Consider the following 21,903-nt stretch of genomic DNA (forward strand, 5'->3'; position numbering starts at 1 on the left):
TCAAGCCTTTAGCTGTTATTCTAGGGTTCTTTTTTACCTCATTGAGAATTCTGCGTTTTGCCTTTGGAGTCATCTTGGCTAGGCGCCCACTTCTAGGGAGAGTAGCCACAGTAATAAATCATCTCCATTTATAGACAATTTGTCTGACTGTGGACTGATGAATATCTAAACTCTTTGAGATTACTCTGTAACCCTTTCCAGCTTCATGCAAACCAACAATGCTTGATCGTAGGTCTTCTGAGATCTCTTTTTTGGAAGGCATGGCTCACATCAGCAGATGCTTCTTGTGAATAGCAAACTCAAAATGTTGGAGTGTTTTTTATAAGTCAGAGTATCTCTAACCTACACCTCCAATCTCATTTCATTGATTGGACTCCAGATTTGCTAACTCCTGCCTCCAATTGGCTTTTGTAGAAGTCATTAGCCTAGGGGTTCACATACTTTTTCCAACTTAGACTGTGAATGTTTGAATGATGTATTCAATATGGACAGGATCAATACAATAATGTGTGTGTTATTAGTTAAAAGAGATTGTGTTTGTTCATTATTGGCGGCTACGGAGCTTAGCCGGTAGAGCCGGCGTCTAATGATCGCAAAAGTCGGCAGCTCGCAGTGGTTCGAATCACGGCTGACCACGTGTCAAAGTGCCCCTGAGGAAGGCACTGAACCTCTAATTGCTCCAGGGTCGCCGTCATTGGCTGACCCCTTGCCTAGAGCATAAAATACTGAATTCCAACATCATGGTACTATTGCCAGTAACTCTAGTGAGACACAATCATGGGTCTTTGAGATTCGCCGTCCCAAGGACGACATCACACTAGTCAACTTTAAGTACAGATATTATTGAACATATAATATTGTGTGTTTTTCCCCTCAAACCCCCTCTCTTGCACGCACAGAACCTGCTGTCATCAGGAACCTCACTGTCACTGAAGTCACAACATCATCTGTGTCTCTGATCTGGACTGAACCAGAGGGGAACAGCTCCTTCTATAGAGTAGAGTGGACTGGTGAAGGTGTCAGTGAGAATCAGACTACACCAGAAACCTCTTTTAAAGTAACTGCGCTGACTGCTGGGGTGCAGTACACATTCACAGTCTTTGCAGTAGCTGGAGACAACATGACTGAAGGAGAAGGTCGTGAGAAATCACTCTTTACAAGTAAGAATGAATCGTTTAATGACCACACGACCAAGGTCGTGGAATTTGTTGTCGGTACAGATGGAAAAACTCAATACAGCAGTGTCAAATACATCAAACGTACACACATTACACATGACTATCACAATGGACAATGTACACACATAACCCACCAGACAAAATCATGGTCAATATTTAGAGCTATAAAGTGCGGTACATCTGGCAGGGTTAGTGCTGCAGTGAGTCAGGTGTTGAGAGTCCTTATAGCAGAGGGTAAAAAACTGTTTTTGAAACGGGATGTTTTGGTGGCCAGGGATCGGTAGCGCCGTCCAGAGGGCAACAGTTGAAACAGGTGGTGAGCAGGGAGGGGTCAGAGATAATTGTATTTGCTCTATTTGTAGTGCGTTTGAGATATAATGATTCAACTGAAGAGGAGTACAGTGCATGGGTTTTGAGTTTTGAACACCAAAATGCTTTATTAGTCATGTATGTGAACATTTCCTCAGTTAGAGTTTTCCCTGATAGCTCTAGCATAGATACGCTCATGGTTAGTTGTGGCTTATGCATCCCCTTTGCCAGTGTGGAGTAAGTCACATAAGTAAATTTTCTCTCTTGTGTATTCTTCCCCCTCAAACCCCCTCTCTCGCACGCACAGAACCTGCTGTCATCAGGAACCTCACTGTCACTGAAGTCACAACATCATCTGTGTCTCTGAGCTGGACTGAACCAGAGGGAAACAGCTCCTTCTATAGAGTAGAGTGGACTGGTGAAGGTGTCAGTGAGACTCAGACTACAACAGAAACCTCTTTTAATGTAACTGGGCTGACTGCTGGGGTGCAGTACACATTCACAGTCACTGCAGTGGCTGGAGACAACATGACTGAAGGAGAAGGTCGTGAGAAATCACTCTTTACAAGTAAGAAGAGGGTGTACAGTGCATGGGTTTTGAGTCTTGAACACCAAAATGCTTTTAGTCATGCATGTGAATATTTTCTCAGTTAGTGTTTTCCCTGATATCATTGATACGCTCATGGTTAGTTGTGGCTCATGCATCCCCTTTGGCACAAGTAAATGTTCTTTCTTGTGTATTCTTCCCCCTCAAACCCCCTCTCTTGCACGCACAGAACCTGCTGTCATCAGGAACCTCACTGTCACTGAAGTCACAACATCATCTGTGTCTCTGAGCTGGACTGAACCAGAGGGAAACAGCTCCTTCTATAGAGTAGAGTGGACTGGTGAAGGTGTCAGTGAGAATCAGACTACACCAGTAACGTCCATTACCATTGCTGGACTGACTCCTGGAGTGCAGTACACATTGGGAGTCACCGTAGTAGCTGGAGATAATGTTACTACAGGGGAAAAGATTGAGACTAACGTCTATACAAGTAACGTCAAATGTCCTTTGTTTCAAATATAAATCCCAAAATAATTGCCTTTTTGGTCTTTCATCTGTATTCTCCTATCCTCTGTTGGTAAGACACATTTTGCATAAAATACTTTTTCTCTCTGACCCTCTCTTGCACGCACAGAACCTGCTGTCATCAGGAACCTCACTGTCACTGAAGTCACAACATCATCTGTGTCTCTGAGCTGGACTGAACCAGAGGGAAACAGCTCCTTCTATAGAGTAGAGTGGACTGGTGAAGGTGTCAGTGAGAATCAGACTACACCAGAAACCTCTTTTCATGTAACTGAGCTGACTGCTGGGGTGCAGTACACATTCACAGTCACTGCAGTGGCCGAAGACAACACGACTGAAGGAGAAGGTCGTGAGAAATCACTCTTTACAAGTAAGACTTTTGTTTTGTTGAAACGCATTTGAATTAATAATTACTTGTGTTCTATAGTATATTATGTGGTCATACTGAATGAATGCATCATGCAGAGACTAGCAATCTTGACATCTGCAACGTCAATTATAATTTCTGGACTGACTCCTGGAGTGCAGTACAGCTTTAAAGTCATTACAATTGCTGAAGATCTAACTGAAGGAGTCGCTTTCATAAATAATCAAAGCCACTCGTAAGTCTCACTGAATTGTTCTCAGTGTTTGCTTATTGGAAACTAAGGGCGGCTAGTTCAGCGGGTAGAGCCGGCGTCTAATGATCGCAAAAGTCGGCAGCTCGCAGCGGTTCGAATCACGGCTGGCCACAAGTCGGCTTGCCCCTGAGCAAGGCACTGAACCCCTAATTGCTACAGCCGACCCCTTGCCTAGAGCATAACATACCGCATTGCAAGAATTGTATGACAAGTTGATTGCATGGCAATAAATACAATTATTATTAACCTCAATTATCTCAACCCATGTTCTCTTTTGAATCCCTCTCCTTTCTCTCTTTCTCTAACATTCTAATATTCTCTCTCCTCCTCTTCCTCCTCTCTCCTTATCCCTTTTTTCCTCCCTCCTTCCCTCACTCCTTCCACTCCGTCCACAACCAGAACCTGAGGTGATCGCCTCGCCTGCTGTGGAGCGGACCACCACATCTCTCTCCTTGACGTGGACCGAGCCGTCGGGAGCGGCCTCCACCTACCTGGTGACGTGGGACGACGGAGGGGCCGTGACCACACACACGCCCTCTGCTGTCCTCTCAGACCTCACCCCAGGGACACCGTACACCGTCCACGTCACCGCCGTCGCCCAGGACAACACAACAAAGGGAGCCCCACGCACAGTGAGCCTGTACACCAGTAAGTAAGCCAGCAGACCCTAACCCTAACCATAACCCATACTAACCCACCCTAACCCTAACTTATGTAGGCCTACAGTGTCTATTTCTATGTCTATGTCTATTTCCATCGTGTTTATGCACTGTTTATTTATTTATTGTTTATTTATTGGAAGGATCCCCATTAGCTATACCCATAGGCATGAGCTACTTTTAGTGGAGTCCACATTTAAAGCATACATTACAAATAACATTTAACATATAAAACATACCTAAATCACAAATATCACTTTATTAACACTGATTTGTAAGTATTATACACTGTTCACGGATCGTGGTGTTGGCCATTGTTTCATTGCTTTTACCATTGTCTGAAAGAAAGTGCTGCGAATTAATCGTAAATGTCAAATTCTCTCAATATCATCACATTGGGGGTGAAATACAGTTTAGGGCAGTGTTGTAGTCGAGTCCCTAAATCTCGAGTCCGAGTCGAGTCCGAGTCCCCAGTGTTCAAGTCCGAGTCGAGTCACGAGTCACCAAAGAAGAGAATTCTCGAGTCCGAGCCAAGTCCGAGTCCTCCATGCTCGAGCCCGATTCGAGTCACGAGAGTCGGACTCGAGTCCTACAACACTGCTTTAGTTTAGGGTAACGCTTCAGATGTATTCAGCCTGGTATTTTCGTCTTCCCTAGATTATGACACCCAATCATAATCTCTCTTGCTTGTAAAAGCTGTGAAAACATGTTTGCTTCTTTAATCTTATGTTCTTACCCCCTTAACCTTGATTTGAACATAGCCTGAAGTCATCTGCAGTCGTCAGGACACTATATATTACCACGATATTGTTGAAGATATAATATTATGTGTTTTTCCCCTCAAACCCCCTCTCTTGCACACACAGAACCTGCTGTCATCAGGAACCTCACTGTCACTGAAGTCACAACATCATCTGTGTCTCTGAGCTGGACTGAACCAGAGGGGAACAGCTCCTTCTATAGAGTAGAGTGGACTGGTGAAGGTGTCAGTGAGAATCAGACTACACCAGAAACCTCTTTTAATGTAACTGAGCTGACTGCTGGGGTGCAGTACACATTCACAGTCACTGCAGTGGCTGGAGACAACATCACTGCCGGGGAAGGAGTCTCAGAAATCAGTTTTACAAGTAAGTCCAAGGCCCAATCCCGATTCCCTTTTCTACCCCTATGGCTCGTTTTCGAGTGTGACTCGATTTCGAGCCAAGGCCTTCGAACAGAGCCACACGCCGTCGGGGTTGAAATCTACCCCTATGCAATGGGACAACCCTTCAAGACTGATACGTCATCAGTAGTATCGTAGAAAAGCATTGACGCTCGGGACTCATTCACAACTTCACTTTTACGCTCTCAATCGATCAAACAAGTCATCAAATAAAAAAGAACAATGCTTCATTATCAGACCATGACAGAATAACGGCGCTCTAACCTGTATGAAACCTGTGCTCCTACCCTGCCAGTCTGCACTGATTTAGAACAGTGCAACAACTTCGCGGTTGAACTTTAGTTAAATCTACGGCGTCATATACCATCAATGGGAAACATGGAAAAATGCATGACTTACAGATTTTATTTTATGACGTTCCGAAATCCGAAGTGACAGGAACGCTGGAGAAACAGCCGCTGTCCACTGCATTAATTAACTACATGTCCTTGATGAGTCTCCCGCTCACTGCCCTCCATAAACAATGGCACATCCATCGATAATATTACATAATAACAACTGCTCGGATTAGATTGCGAGTTGTTTTGGTATAATAAGTGCCGCAATACAGATAGCGTCATATACCACAAAGGGGGGGGGGGGGTGGGGGGGGATAACTTAAGATAGATAACTTTACATTAAATATGTCTACCATCATCCGCTGCCAAACACCACAATGTATTTCTAAATAAACATGATTGTACATCTCTGAAATGTTAATCGTGCACCGATGTATTTCTATGGGGAAGGCTGTGCTTGACGATTCCATTGGACTGACGCCGGGGCAGAGGAACAGGGTGACTGTCACCCTGTGACAAACGCGCAGATATGAGTGCTCCGGTGTCCTGCTTTGGTAGTCTAATGGAAGTGATCAGGTAGGCTACCAGTCCTCTACTGCTAAACCCGAGCACGCTGGACTGTGGAACTTTCTATGTTAAGCATAGGCACACGCATAGGCACCTCGGCATAACAGCGATTTTTTTGTTATGCTTGTTGTAAAGAAAAGGTCTATAATGCATTGAAATTACATTAGTACATCAGACATTAGACATTAGACATCAGACATGGAAATATGTCTGTTGTGTCCTGTTTATACCGCCAGTGGGCGCTAGTACGGAAGTGATGTATGCAGTTACGGAAGTGATGTATGCACTGAGGGATGTGAAGAAGGGAAGTTGAATAAACGTGCGAAGTGAAGAGCAGCTGCGTGTCTCCCGGTCTCATTCTTTCCTAACTACTTTCTTACTACAGAATACCACATTTTTGGCGACGAGGATGGCTATTTCCGTACCCTTACCTACACCGTTCATGTCTGTGCCAGGCGAACCTGCTATTTCTTTTCCTACTTGGTTGAGAATGTTTGAAAATTACATGCTCGTAATTGATGCTACCGGAGAAAAATGGCCGGAGGAAAGAAAGCGCGCGGTTCTTCTCCATGCACTTGGGACCGAAGGACAAAGACGGTTCTACACTCTAAAGGATACGGGTGTTACCTACACTTCTGCCGTGGATGGACTGAAAAAGTACTTTGTTCCTAAGGTGAATGTGATTGCTGAACGTCACAAATTTCGACAGAGAGCTCAGGGTCCTGACGAGACGGTTAATCAGTTCCTTGCTTCATTACGCGAGCTAGCTGCAGCTTGTGAATTTGGTGCCATGGAGGAACAAATGATTCGTGATCAACTGATTGAGCGTGTTGCTAATACACGCATACGAGACAGACTTTTGCTTGAATCGGACTTGTCTCTGGACAAAGCTACTTCAATGGCCTTACAAATCGAGGCTGGACTACGGAACTCCAACGTTCTCTCTGGAGCTACAGCTTCGGTGAGAGCCATCGAGAAACAGCCGACGAGGAGGAGGTTCGACAAGGGCAAGAAGAAAGCTCCGACGACGACTGCACCTGCCACGGTCTACAGCCAGCCAGCTACAACTGGGAATCAGCGCGCCTGCTTCCGATGCGGATCCACAGGACACTTAGCTAACAAGCCTACATGCCCGGCGGTTAAGGTGACTTGCAATACATGCGGAAAAGTTGGACATTTTTCCAAGGTGTGTAGATCGGCTCAAAAAGAGGTGCGTGAGGTAGTGGTGAATGACGTTACTGTGCTTTACATGCAGGGGGCCGTCGTGAATGATAAAATTATGTGTACTGTACGAGTTGATGCAAATTATCATTCCCATGATGTTGAGCTGATAGTGGATACAGACTCCCTCTGCCTTCGACAGGAGAGGTGGAGGAGGAGCCAGACATGGTGGCTACTGTGTTCACAGGTTCCTCACATGCCATATCTGTGACCGAGTTCACTGCTGCCTGTGAGGCCTGTCCTGAACTGACTCAACTGAGACAGCAGATACAGAAAGGTTGGCCAAAATGCAGTAAGAATGTGACAAAGGAACTTGCTCCATATTTTAGAGTGAGAGATGAACTGGCTGTGGATGAACTACTTGTCATGAGAGGCCCCGACCGTGTGGTGGTTCCTACTACACTACGGTCTAAAGTTGTACATTTAGCTCATGAAGCGCATCAGGGAATAGTGCGTACTAAACAGAGACTACGAGAGCTATATTGGTGGCCGCAAATGGACAGATGTGTCCAGACATTAGTAGGCTCATGTGTACCCTGTCAATACAATGACAAAACAGCCAAAACTGCGCCTGCACCACTTACCCCAGTGGAACTGCCAGGTGGACCATGGGAGAAGGTGGCCATTGACATTGTTGGTCCCTTTGACTGTGCGACATGGGACTGCCGTTATGCTATTACACTCACAGACTATTACAGTAAGTGGCCAGAGGTGGCGTTTGTCTCTACTGTAACTACAGAGGCGGTTATTAGCTTCTTGACTACAGTGTTTAGTCGGGAAGGTAACCCTTCCTTCCTGGTCTCTGACAACGGATGTCAGTTTACCTCCCATGCTTTTGCAAGCTTTCTGGGAGAGAGAGAGATAAAGCACCTGCGTTCCAGTGTTTATTATCCAAGAGCCAACGGGGCTATTGAGAGATTTAATCGAGTTCTCAAAGAGTGTATTCAGACGGCTGAGAGAATGCACAAGCCATGGAAACATGCAGTAACAGAGTTCTTACTGAACTATCGCGCTACGCCGCATGCTACTACAGGAGCTACTCCCTTTGAGTTGCTGAGGAACAGAAAGATGCGTACAAAACTAAATGTCCTCCCTGTCTCACAACAAATTAAGTCACATGAGAAAGTGCAGGAGACAGTGAGACGCAAGCAACAGGAGAGTAAGGAGTACACAGACAGAATGAGGGGAGCGAAAGTGCCCATGTTCCAAGTGAATGACACCGTACGTGTCCGCAGACCGGAGCATGTAAAAAAGGGATCATCAAGATTCACAGAACCGCTGACAGTAGTTAGTAAAGCAGGACAGAATACATACCTGCTCAGTGATGGTCGAAAATGGAATGCATCCAAGCTTACACGCTTCCCCAAGGATGCTCTGTCTGGCACCAGTGGTGAAAAGGAGATTGAGCTAGAGGAGTTCATGGTGCCCGAGACAGAGAATGTGTTTAATGAACCAGGTCCAAGAAGGAACCTTAGAGTCAGAAACCCACCTAGGTGGCTGGTAGACTTTGTGCCGTAGAGAACGTACTAAAAGGGTAGGATAGAACACGGTTCTAACTTAGTAAAAAAAGGTCCTACAATGCAATGACAAAAGTGAATGTTCATTTCATGTTTCACTGTCATAAACTGTTTATTGTTGTTATTCATTCTGCTGATTCATTCATTTTCATTTCCTTAGTTTTCATTTTATTTCAATTGTACTGACACCAGTCTACAGAATATTGCATTCCTTGAGTACTGTAATTCCTTTAAGAAAGGGGGAAATGTTGTGTCCTGTTTATACCGCCAGTGGGCGCTAGTACGGAAGTGATGTATGCAGTTACGGAAGTGATGTATGCACTGAGGGATGTGAAGAAGGGAAGTTGAATAAACGTGCGAAGTGAAGAGCAGCTGCGTGTCTCCCGGTCTCATTCTTTCCTAACTACTTTCTTACTACAGAATACCACAATGTCATATGCGCGACTGTCCACAAATCAGCCTGTAACGTTAGACACAGCACCGACATAAAAGCATTTTTTTTGTTATGCTTGTTATAAAGAAAAGGTCTATAATGCATTGTAATGACATTAAACTAAGATAATAAGATGGTTATCATAATTTTACAAATCTTTATTAATAAGTAATTACAGAGAAAGTAAAATGACATTTCCGCATTGAATAGAGCTACATAAAATTTCTGTAGAAGCATGTTGGAATCAAGGAGTACGGCTTCGAAGCTAGTCTGGTCCTGAAATCACTCGAAACGAAGTCATGGCAAGCCCTCCGATTTACCCCTTCCCCTCTGTGAAATATGAATTGGGACACCCCTACCCTAAACGTGAACGCGCAAAACGAAGCCATAGTGGTGAAAACGAAGCCGTAGGGGTGAATTGGGATTGGCCCCAAGTCTGCTAAGTTTTCACTTTCTTTATAGCCCTATTTCAGCAGGTATTGACCTCGTATGAACTAACAAATCACTCTTACTTTTTAAGAGAATATACCCACCATTGTCTGTGTCTGCTATTGTATCAATACAAATGTGACAGTGGCTGGTGAAAGGGGGAACAAGTCAGCAACCAATCAAAATGCTCAGACTTTTATTTCGAAAAACGGAAATGCATTTCAACGTTGTTGAAATTCACAACACACACTCGCTAGTCAAGACAAAATATTGCAATGCAATGGATTCGGTGAGTAATCCCCTACTGCTGCCTAGTTAACTGTAACACTACTTTACATTAGAGTTAGCAGGCTCGCAAAACAAGCTGTGTTAGTTGACTAGCAAGCATGTCATTGATTTTCAACTACGCTAAAATGTATTTACATTTTTCCAAAAATAAAAATCAGAACATTAAACCCGGCTGCCGACTTGTTCCTCCCTTTCACCAGCAGCTGTCAACAAATACATACAAGTGAATCAAGTCTATATGACTGTGTGTTTGACAGGGCCGGAGAAACCTGTCGACATCATGGTTACGGCCCAAGGTACTGGTTCCCTGAATGTGACTTGGACCCTGCCCGGTGGGCGCACCGACCGCTACATCGCGGATATCTCCGGCGTGGATTTCCAACCGAGCTCTCAACGGAACCACAGCACCCTGACCGAGGCCGCCAGTTTCACTGGGTTAAGCCCAGGGAGACTGTATGACATCACAGTGACTTCCGTTGCCGGAACCTTCCGTAGCCATTCGGATGTAAAGCAGTTCGCCACTGGTAAGTCCATGGTCATAACAAGTGTACAAAGCTGAAGTTGTGTGCATTTGTGTGTACAGTACCAAGTCAAAGGTTTGGACACACTTTCCCTATTGAATTGAATGGGGAAATGTGTCCAAACTTTGGACTGGTACTGTATTTCACCTTCCTCTCCTGTCTTCCTAACAGTCCCTACCCCACCTGGACCTCTCAGTGTGGTACGGCGGACCAACAGCTCCATCTCTGTGGAGTGGACCGCCCCGGCTCTGATGGAGGGGGCGCCAGGCATCACCTACAACGTCACCTACCAGCCAGACGACCAGACGTCAGCGCAGAGCCAGACCAGCCAGGCCACCGATGACACCCTGTCACCTCTCGCCTCTGGAACTCTCTACCGTATCACCGTGGCAACGCTGGGACCTCAGGGGCTGAGGAGTGACAGTGTTGTCGAGGCGTCTAATTACACTTGTGAGTACAGAACAGGACTAGATGGAGACTATCTGGGCTGCGTTCGTACATTGGCTCTGAGAGCACCCGGAGCGCACACTGGGTTCAACGTCATAAAGGGAGCAAGTCATTTGATTGGACAAGAGGCATTCCATGAGTGCTGATCAGATTTCCAGAGCGAATTTACGAACGCAGCCTATAGCATTGTGACTGCCAATGGCCACTGGCCCAAGCATAGATGTATTTTTCTTATGATGACTGGAGGATAGATGACTGGTGGATAGATGATTCACTTACTTATGATGACTGATGGATAGATGATTCACTTACTTATGATGACTGATGGATAGATGATTTAATTTACTTAGACACATGTCTTTGTTGTAAGTCGCTTCAGATAAAACAGTAAATACAGTAAATGTAATGTAGTGTGTATGTGTGTGTGTGTGTGTGTGTGTGTGTGTGTGTGTGTGTGTGTGTGTGCGTGTGTGTGTGTGTGTGCGCGCGTGCGCGTGTGCGGGTGTGCGTGTGTGTGTGTGTGTGTGTGCAGGACAGTAGCTATCCAGGCTCACCTGGTTTAGATCGTCATACACACGTGCTGTCAATGCCAGCTGACTGACTGTACTTGTACCCCATTCCTTATTAGACCCCTCTAATTATGATGTTTCGTGTATTATTATTATTATTATTATTATTATTATTATTATTATTATTATTATTTCAACCAGGACTGGGCAATTGTGTTGGGCAATCTGCATCTGAAATCTGAATCAGGACTGTAAGCCAATATGTTACCAGTGCTTTGTACTGTATCATCTTATCGTCTTCTCTCTTTCTCCGTTTCCTCTCTCTCTCTCTCTCTCTCTCTCTCTCTCTCTCTCTCTCTCTCTCTCTCAATCTCTGTTCCTTCTCTCACTCTCTCTCTCTCCTCTCTTTCTCTCTCCGTCCCCCCCTAGTGCCCAACCCAGTGGTAGGCCTCAGCGCCAGTCCTCTCTCCACCTCTGAAGTGCGTCTGGACTGGACCGACCCGCTGGGCTCCCAACCCTACTACACCTACAGAGTCCAGCGCAGCGACGTGCCAGACCCTGGTCACACGGTCAACGGCAGCACTGACCATGTGGTCGACGGCCTACAACCAGGGACCGGTTATAACTTCACCGTTACCACGGTAGCAGCAACAGGAAGTGATGCGACTCCGGAACACGCATTCAGCTACACAAGTAAGACACTGTTCAAAGAGTCACCTGAGAGGGAATGTTTTTAAGGTGTCGGCTTTCATTTGTTTTACCTGTGTGCTTAGTGGCCTATGATGTGGGTAATTAAATACATGTGAGTATTGGGACATGTATACAAATATCGGGGCGGCTGTGGCGCAGGAGGTAGAGCCGGCGTCTAGTGATCGCAAGGTCGGCAGATCGGCAGTTCGATCACGTGTCGAGGTGTCCTTGGGCAAGATACTGAACCCCAAATTGCTCCCAATGAGCGAGCCGGCGCCGTGCATGGTAGTTTGCCGCCATTGGTGTGTGAATGTGTGTGTGAATGGGTGAATGAGAGGCCGCGCTTTGGAATAAGCCGCTATATAAGTCAGTCCAGTTACCATTTACAAATATCATTAATGCCAATACCATTATCAGTCATATGTTGATTCAACACAATTTGTCCAACAAACGTTGAGACTTTTTCGCCGTAATGTCAATAAGTCGACGACTCACTTTCCTTTTTTCAAAATAAAAGTCTGAGCATTTTGATTGGTTGCTGACTTGTTCCCCCTTTCACCAGCCGCTGTCACATTTGTATTGATACAATAGCAGACACAGACAATGGTGGGTATATTCTCTTAAAAAGTAAGAGTGATTTGTTAGTTCAGACGAGGTCAAAGTCTGCTGAAATAGGGCTATAAAGAAAGTGAAAACTTAACAGACTTGGGGCCAATCCCAATTCACCCTCCTCCTCCACGCTCCTCCTGCTGCAACAATGCAACAGCAAGGATTATTCCACACTTTCTCCTGTTCCTTCTGTGGATTACGGATTTATACATTAAATCACCACAGAATTTACATCTTATGGAGAAGGAGACAAACTTTATTGGAAAAAATGAGACCCATAGCGACTTTTATCTCCACGCCGCAAAGAAGTATATAAACTTCGGAACGGCAGCTATTCACACAACGTTGACTGCTGACCTGACGCGGAAAAACAAGCCCCCGGCAGGTAGAATGGACCGAAGGACCATGATCTGTCTCTATCTACTTCTCTCGGGAGACATTCAGCTGAATCCCGGACCAGTCTCAACCAGGCAGGCTACACGTTTGGCCAGAGAACAGCTATGCCTTTCCCAGGCAAATGTTACTAGCGAAGCCATTGACGCCATTGTCGACAAACCGGTCAAACCGGCATCAGCAGCGGACTTCCTGGATTCAGACGAGGCTAACAAAACAATGGGTAGCTATGCTAATAACATTACCCCCCCACCTAACTTCCACCAGCTATCTAGTGAACACAGAGGCCTCCCCCACCCGGCGACGACCCCCCCCCTCCCCCCTCCCTCCCCCACCCGACGACGACCCCCCCCCCCCTTCTCCACCCGGAGACTCTCTAACGAAACCGTTGAACAATGGGCGACCCCCCCCATCCCCCAATCCTCAACTTGACGATGACCTGAATGGTGGTGACTATTTCCAAGTCAAGGACATGAACTCTCTATTTGGACACAGCAGTAAGGGCCTGCATATTGTTCACCTTAATGTGAACAGTCTTGTGCCTAAACTGGACCAAATCAGAGAAATGTTCCATGACAGCAAGGTTCACATTTTGAGCTTCTCTGAGACCAAGTTTGATGAATCAATCAAAGACCCAGAGATTGAAATAGTTAACTACACAGTCATCAGAAACGACAGGAACAGGTATGGGGGTGGTGTCTGCATGTACATTAACAACGATATTATCTTTAACACCCGGTATGACCTGAATCGTGACAAATTAGAATCTGTTTGGGTTGAAATTATCTTTAACAAAGCAAAACCGGTGCTGGTTGGTACTATCTACAGACCTCCCGATCAGAATGATTTCTATGATATTCTTGAGGGGTGCTTGGATGACGTTGACTGTGTGGAAAAGATTCTTATTGGGGATTTGAACACGGACATGCTCAGAAATGAAGCATCCGTTTTCAAATCCTTCACTAGGTTTTCTGAATTACACGGTCTCCGTCAACAAATTACCAAACCCACTAGGGTGTGTATTTCTACTCAAACCACCATAGATCTCATTCTAACATCGGATGAGTCCAAAATCTCCAAGAGTGGGGTTATTGTATGTGGGCTAAGTGATCATTACATGATCTTTTGCACTCGTAAAAAACATAAACCCAAGGCTGGCGGTCATAAAACTGTAACCACTAGATCCCTTAAATCCTATTCTAGTGAGGCCTTAAACCATAAACTGGAGAATCAAGACTGGTTAGATGAACTAAAATGCACACAGGTTGAAGAGGCATGGCTAGGTTTCAAAACCAAATTCCTAAATATTATTGACAGTATAGCCCCCATGAGAACCACCAGGGTTAAAGCCCGATCGGAACCATGGATGAATTCGGACATTCTAAATGCTATGAAAGTCAGAGACCTAAAATGCTCTGAAGTTCAAAAATGCAAATCAAAATTAGTGAAACACTTAAACGAAGATCACAAAACCCACTTTGAGAAAATTTAAAAACAATGCAACAAACTATGCAATCAGGTAATTACCATGACCAAATCTGCTAAGAAAGAATACCTCGATAACAAAATCGAAGAAAACTTAAACAAACCACGTGACCTTTGGAAGCTACTTAATAGCCAACTAGGTTGCAGTCAAAAACTCAAAACCAGGTCTACAAACATCAGCATAAAATCTGGAGATTCTCTCCTTACAGACAAGCTGGATGTGGCTAAGTGCTTAAACACTTTCTTTACAACCATAGCCACTAAATTAGTTAACAATCTACCACCCCACTCAGGGCGTTATGGTGTAGAGCACATCCGTGCATTCTACAATAAACTGGGTGTACGCAAAGATGATTTTAAACTCTCCATGGTGTCAAACGATGAGGTGTTTAAAAAGCTGGGCGCTCTACACTCAGAAAAGGCCACGGGCCATGACAATATTCCAGCCAGATTTCTAAAAGACTCAGCTGCCTCCATTACCCCAATCATCACCCACATAATAAACCCCTCCATCAAACAGGGACACGTCCCCCTTGACTTTAAAATAGCAAGGGTAACCCCACTGTATAAAAAAGGAAGCAAATTAGACCCAGGCAACTACCGACCTGTTTCTATTCTTAATTCCATCTCGAAACTTATGGAAAAAATTGTTTATGAACAGGTTGATAGGTACCTTACCGAAAAAAATCTGATGTATGAATTTCAATCAGGATTCAGAACATCCCATTCCACTGACACATGCCTTCTCTATTTGAACGACCACATCAACCATGAGGTGGACTCGGGCAAGTACTGCGGCATGGTCATGCTGGACCTCCAGAAGGCCTTCGACACAGTAGATCACCACATATTGTTAGATAAACTGAAAGCAATTGGGTTCGATAGAACATCGGTGAGCTGGATGCAATCCTACTTAGAGGGGAGGGAACAGGTGGTTAGTGTGAACGGAACACTGTCCCCCCCCCTCCCAGTGACCTGCGGCGTTCCACAAGGAAGCATATTGGGACCTTTACTGTTCCTAATATATGTGAATGACATGTCATCAGCATGTGATTGCAATTTGTTCCTGTTCGCGGATGACTCGGCTCTGCTGGTCTCTGACAGGGACATATTGCAGGTGGAAAAAGCGCTAAGCACTGAACTGAGTAGAATCTGCATCTGGCTAGCTGACAATAAACTATCAAAACACCTAGGTAAAACTGAAACCATCCTATACGGATCCCCATCTAAACTCAGAAAGGCTGAACATTTTAAAATAAAAGTGGGTAACATTAATATCACAAGAAAAGAGGATATTACATACCTGGGCTCCATCTTAGAGGCAAATCTTTCCGGAGATAAAATGGCAGCAAAAGTAATCAAAAAAGTGAACCATAGAACTAGATTCTTGTACAGGATATCCTCACTTGTCAGTAAAAACACACTGAGGACCCTATCAGGAGCCCTCATTCAATGTCACTTCGACTATGCCGTAACATCATGGTACTATAGAACCACAAAGGCCCATAAAACAAGACTCCAGACAGCCCAAAATAAACTGGTTAGGCTTCTGCTAGGCCTCAACCCTAGGACACATCTAACCGCTGCTCATTTTTTGAGCCTTGATTGGCTACGAGTAGTTGACAGAGTGCAGCAGCTTGCACTGGGCCTGGTCTTCAAGATACGCTACACCACAAAGACACCCAAGTACCTGTCAACATACTTCCAAAAAGTGAACAACGTCCACACATACAACACCAGAGGAAGCTCCACGAACCACGTTCAACCGCGTTGCACCACAAACAAGGGGTTAAACTCGTTTGCAAACTATGCAGTAAAAATGTGGAACGCCCTTCCTATAATCTTAAAGGAGTGCAAAACACTGCCCACCTTCAAAACCACTCTCAAAAAACATTTACAGGAGGCTGCAATCCGTAACTGGACCCTCTAAATCAAAAATCAGATTAAAAGACCCGAACTACCCACTGTACATACTTCGTGTTTTGTCCCCCGCCCCCACCTGTGGTGTATGTCCCCACCTGTCCTACCCGCTGTACATACCTGATGTTTTGTTGTATTGTTCTTCCCATGATGGATGTATTTTTATCTTGTAGATAGTAATAGTTATTTGTCTGTATTATCTTGTAATCAAATCAAATCAAATCAAATTTTATTTGTATAGCGCATTTCTTACAAGATGCAACTCAATGCGCTTCACACAATGAAAATGTTCAGTCAATCAGTCAATCAATCAATCAATACTGACAGAGCCGCGAGCAGGCAAAAGTAAAAAACCTGTATACTATGTAGCCAGGAAAAAATTCCCTTGCAGCCCTCTACCAATAGAGCGACTACTAGCCAGTTTGCTTACCAGTACCCAGCGGTCCCCCAGGGGAGGCCAGGACCACCGGCACAAAGCAAGCAAGCAAGGGCAAAAACCTGTACACCATGTATCCAGGAAAAATTCCTTGCATATTATCGGCGTACACACTGTCCATAAATTTTGTGTTGTATTTGCATCGTTCTGCATCCAGTATGGTCACAGGTCCTGCCAAAAGATAGTACCAGACCGTTCTTGTAGATAGTACTAGTTTTTTTGTCTGTCTTACATGTAACGATGAATTGAGAATCAAGGACCCCAATTGAAATAAGCCAGTGGCTTTCTTGGGTTTTTATCCTTTTAGTTGACCTTGTATGTAATATGTACTTTCATGTACCTACTTCTGCAAATCTTCTAATAAAGTTTTCAATCAATCAATCAAAACCCCTACGGCTTCGTTTTCACCCCTATGGCTTCGTTTTACGCGTTCACGTTTAGGGTAGGGGTGTCCCAATTCATATTTCACAGAGGGGAAGGGGTAAATCGGAGGGCTTGCCATGACTTCGTTTCGAGTGATTTCAGGACCAGACTAGCTTCGAAGCCGTACTGGTTGTTTAGCTCCATTCGAAGGAAGATAAGGAAACTAACTGCATACCTACAGTACCAGTCATGTACTGACAAATGTCCAAACTTTTGACTGGTACTGTAGGTATGCAGTTGGTTTCCTTATCTTCCTTCGAATGGAGCTAAACAACCAGAATGGGAAAGTGTGTCCAAAACTTTTGACTGGTACTGTACATGTGTCCTCTTTAACCGTGCAGAGCCCAAGGCGGTCACTGACCTCACGCCAGTGGTTCTGAACACCTCTGCCATCCTCCTGACCTGGTCCAGACAGGACGACCACAAGGACAGCTACACCTACCGGGTCACGGTCTCCAAAGGCAGTTCAGTGTTGTCCAACGTGTCGACCACGACCGAGAACCGCACCTTCACCGGCTTGATGGCCGGGAGCAGTTACACCTTTGCCGTGGTTACGGTCGTCGCGGGAGTCAAATCGGACGCAGCGACCGAAACGAGCTATACAGGTACTTTTTCTTTTTTTACTTTTTCTTCATCGCAGTCATGACTGGAGTCTAAAAAGTCACAGGTCACACGTTATTCTACGTGGATGCTAAAAAGCGAAGTGAATATCATATTATATATGATATATTATCGATATCTACCATTTCACTTCTGTGGCCTTTACCCATTTATCATTCATCTTACATTTTTTCCAATCTCCCATTCAGAAACCGGGGTGGCGACTAACGTCGTTGCCGTAGGAACAACAACGACCATGGAGGTGACCTGGGTGGCCCCGCCGGGAGGGGTGGACTCCTACATGGTTCAGATCCTACGAGACGACATGCTGCTACAGAACCGGAGCGTCTCCGCAGACAGCACCGCTCTGGTACCGCCCTTCCAGAACCTGGACCCAGGACAGCTTTATTGCGTCAGAGTGACCACCGTTAGCGGACCCCGTACCTCCCACTCGTCAGCTTGTAACGCAACTTGTAAGTCGTGTGTCACGAATCACAAATTCACAACGCTTCCAACTCTGCCACTTAGCTTCATTTGTTTTGTAAGGAATAGTGAAGAATGTATTGTATTGTGTTTGGGTAACACTTTAGTGTGTGTGTGTGTGTGTGTGTGTGTGTGTGTGTGTGTGTGTGTGTGTGTGTGTGTGTAGAAAGCAAACACTTACACTACAAATTAGTGTCTAATGTGTGTTCACTCAAATAAAGTGTTACCATATTTAGCATTTTGCAATAAGGAAACTCGACACACTCCATCACTCCGCCATTCGTTTTGCCACTGGTGCGCCTTTCACAACTCACCACTGTGATCTGTACACCCTTGTAGACTGGACATCTCTTCACAGCAGACGGCTCTGTCACTGGCTTCATCTTATCTACAAATCCATACTTTGCAAAACACCTTTCTACCTCTCATCCCTTCTGCACCTCTCTCACCGCCCCGTCATCGTTCTAAGATCCAGTGATCTTGTCCGACTCACCATCCCCAAAGCCCGCACCGTTGTCGGTCGCAGCGCTTTCCGGTTCGCTGCAGCACACGACTGGAACACCTTACAAAACACCCTCAAACTCACCGCCCTCACCTCACTCACTGCTTTCAAACAAATCCTGCAGCGAACCATAGTCGATCAATGCACCTGTTGATCACCGTCTCTCACCCATCCCATAACCCATCACTGCCTCATTTTAAGTACCCCTGCTCCACTACCCCCGCTATCCCTCACCTCCGCTCTTCCTCACCCCTACCTCCTCCGTCTCTCTCCCCTCTCTCTGACTGTTAGTATTTTAATGCATCTGTATTTGCCAGTGTTTTATTGTTTTATCGTTTTATTGTTTTATTGTTTATTGTATTACTAAACCTTGTTTTATTTCTAGCTTCCCATCCCCCCCCCCCCCCGCCAAAGAGCCATTGCTTTTTGGTCAGGCTGCATTTGCAAATAAGAATTTGTTCTTACATGTTTGCCTGGGTAAATAAAGGTTAAATAAATAAATAAAATATGATTACAGAAACCTAAGGGTTTTGGAACCCGTTCAATTCACCAAGCTTAAAAATGTATTACCATGTTCATGCAATAAACTGACGTGAGAGTCCTGACAGAACATTCCATACCCTCCCCCCACCCTCCCTCCCCCCTCCCCCCTCCCCCCATCCCCTCAGTCCCCACCCCCCCCGGGCCCGTCCTGGTTGAGGGGCAGACCACTAGTTCCATCCACTTCAGCTGGGCCCGGCCAGAGAACATGGTGTTGGGTCAGTACAACTTCTCTGTGTTCCACCTGGGCCAACACAACTCCACCTCTGAGAACCAGACCGTTCTGGAGAACCTCCAGTCTGGAACCCTCTACAACGTCTCTGTGGTAACCGTGGGGGCGCTTCAGTACCAGAGCACGGAGGTGACGGCGGAGGCCTACACCAGTGAGTGACCTGAAAACACACACACACACACACACACACACACACACACACACCATAAGTGTTGGACAAACCTGTTGACAAACCATGTTGATTCATGGGTGTTGTCTGTTAGTGTGTGTTCCAGGGTGTTGTCTGTTAGTGTGTGTTCCAGGGTGTTGTCTGTTAGTGTGTGTTCCAGGGTGTTGTCTGTTAGTGTGTGTTCCAGGGTGTTGTCTGTTAGTGTGTGTTCCAGGGTGTTGTCTGTTAGTGTGTGTTCCAGGGTGTTGTCTGCTGAAACGTCCTCTCTGCTTTGTTGGATCCAGTAGTTGGGACTCAGAGACATGAATGTGGTTTTATTCGATATGTTCTTCAACTGATTCAGCACTGTGTCTCTGTCACTGTTCCCACGTCCCACAGTAAATCACGTCCAGTACTAGACTAGACCATTTTCAACTTGTCCCCCAACTCCACTCTCCTGTCTCTCCCAGGGCCAGACTCTGTGAGCAGGGTGTGGGAGGCAGGAATCACCCCCACGGACGTGACTCTGAGGTGGGAACAGCCGCAGGTAAAAGAGGGTTATTCCTATCAAGTGGAGGTCAAGCGCCCCAATGGCTCCCTTTTCGACGTGTCCACCGTCAACACGACCACGTTTACCGTCAGCGGGCTGTCGTCAGGGAGCAACTACACGTTCACCGTGACAACGCAGGCGGCGGACGGCACCATGGCAACCCCTGTGACCGTGTCCTATTTCACACGTAGGTCTCCGTGGTGACTGTTTTATGGTAGATATTTGATGTTTTGGAGTGATAAAACCAAAACAATTATTGCAAGCTTTCGGTCTTTCATAGACCTTCTTCAGCACAGATTTGAGTGTGCACACGCTGCTTTTTTTCACTCCATTTGATACTCTTCAGCTCCAGCACCTCAGCTAAGTCTGATTACGGATGAGCTGTGTTTTTTTTCACTATTTCGATATTTGATGTTTTCAAAATGAGTTGTGTTGACGACGCACTTTACTCTATCTACTGTACGCCGCAGGTCATTCTGGACCACTCAGTAGTAATGTTTACTTATATTCTTATATTTTCAAGAGTCTAAAACAAAGTGGCAATATTTACATTTTTTACATTTTAGCAGACGCTTTCATCCAAAGCGATTTACAATTACAGATTACAGGGACAGTCGTTCCCTGGAGTAACCTAGGGCTTAAGTTACTTATTTACTCAACTAGTGGTGGTGTTCCCAGGTGGGATTTGAACTCATGACCTTCTGATTACCAGTCCAACTCGCTATCCAAAAGGGTCTAAAACAGTAGCAATATTAATGCTATCCAATGTGTTCCTTGATGCTTGTTTGTTTGTTTGTTTACTGTTACTGTTGTTTGTTGTTAATCTAGCCGTCTCTGTTTCTAGGACCATTTGCCATTAGTGAATTGGAGGCAACCACACTGAACACGACCGCTGTGCGTCTGTTATGGGAGCGGCCGCGACAGTACCAGAATGGTTACACTTACCGGGTCGAGACCACAGAGTGTGTGTCTGACCCCATCAATGACACAGTGCAAGCTGAAACTGCCCAGATCTCCCAACTCACACCAGGAACCAACTGCACGTTCAGTGTTTCCGTCAGGGCAGAGGACGGCATAGAGGGTGACACCGTCTCCACCTCTCAGTACACAAGTGAGGATTGAATTCTTATAAAATAATAATTATATAATCATAATCATAATAATCATAATAATAATAAATCATAATAATTAAACATAAATACATTTTCTTTAAACTCTTTTCTTGAAGGAGTTTTGGGACACTGTCATTACAGCACATACTGATCTCTCTCTCTCCTGTCTCCTTCCTCACCTCTCTCTACCTCTCTCCCTCCCTTCCCTTCCTCCCACTCCCCCACACTCCCCTCTCCCACCCCACCTCCCCCTCTCCCCCACACCCCACCCCTCCCCCTCTCCTCCACCCCCTCTCTCCCTCTCCCTATGTCTCCCCAGTACCTGAGACCGCCGACCCGTCCATCTCCAACAACGGCACCGACAGTATCATATGGGTGTCATGGGCGCCCCCTGCAGGCAATGTGGAGCACTACGTTGTTTCTCTCAACAGCAGCGACCAGGTTTTCCCTCCCGTTCGTCTCAACTCCACTGCAAAGTCTGCCACGTTCAGTGACCTATCAGCAGGCAGG

At 45.6% G+C, this 21,903-nt stretch overlaps 1 protein-coding gene across 1 annotated transcript in view; it reads left to right on the plus strand.

The window, feature by feature from the left end:
- Positions 1-1,120: 1,120 nt before the first annotated feature.
- Positions 1,121-21,903, plus strand: part of LOC308169798 (receptor-type tyrosine-protein phosphatase eta-like) — a gene marked incomplete at both ends in the record, with an annotated part of 39,923 nt that continues 19,140 nt past the window's right edge. Inside the window, 15 exons of the mRNA XM_080544545.1 lie at positions 1,121-1,160; positions 1,795-2,055; positions 2,264-2,524; positions 2,669-2,929; positions 3,579-3,827; positions 4,705-4,965; positions 10,051-10,317; positions 10,486-10,764; positions 11,700-11,963; positions 17,568-17,831; positions 18,036-18,266; positions 19,480-19,734; positions 20,202-20,468; positions 21,126-21,392; positions 21,713-21,903. The exon at positions 21,713-21,903 is cut by the window's right edge and continues 73 nt beyond it. Of these exons, the coding sequence (XP_080400671.1) occupies positions 1,121-1,160; positions 1,795-2,055; positions 2,264-2,524; positions 2,669-2,929; positions 3,579-3,827; positions 4,705-4,965; positions 10,051-10,317; positions 10,486-10,764; positions 11,700-11,963; positions 17,568-17,831; positions 18,036-18,266; positions 19,480-19,734; positions 20,202-20,468; positions 21,126-21,392; positions 21,713-21,903 (3,618 nt within the window). The remainder of the gene's footprint in view (positions 1,161-1,794; positions 2,056-2,263; positions 2,525-2,668; positions 2,930-3,578; positions 3,828-4,704; positions 4,966-10,050; positions 10,318-10,485; positions 10,765-11,699; positions 11,964-17,567; positions 17,832-18,035; positions 18,267-19,479; positions 19,735-20,201; positions 20,469-21,125; positions 21,393-21,712) is intronic.

Source organism: Nansenia antarctica (assembly GCF_963989245.1).
Source record: "Nansenia antarctica genome assembly, chromosome: 14".
Classification (NCBI taxonomy): Eukaryota; Metazoa; Chordata; class Actinopteri; order Argentiniformes; family Microstomatidae; genus Nansenia; species Nansenia antarctica.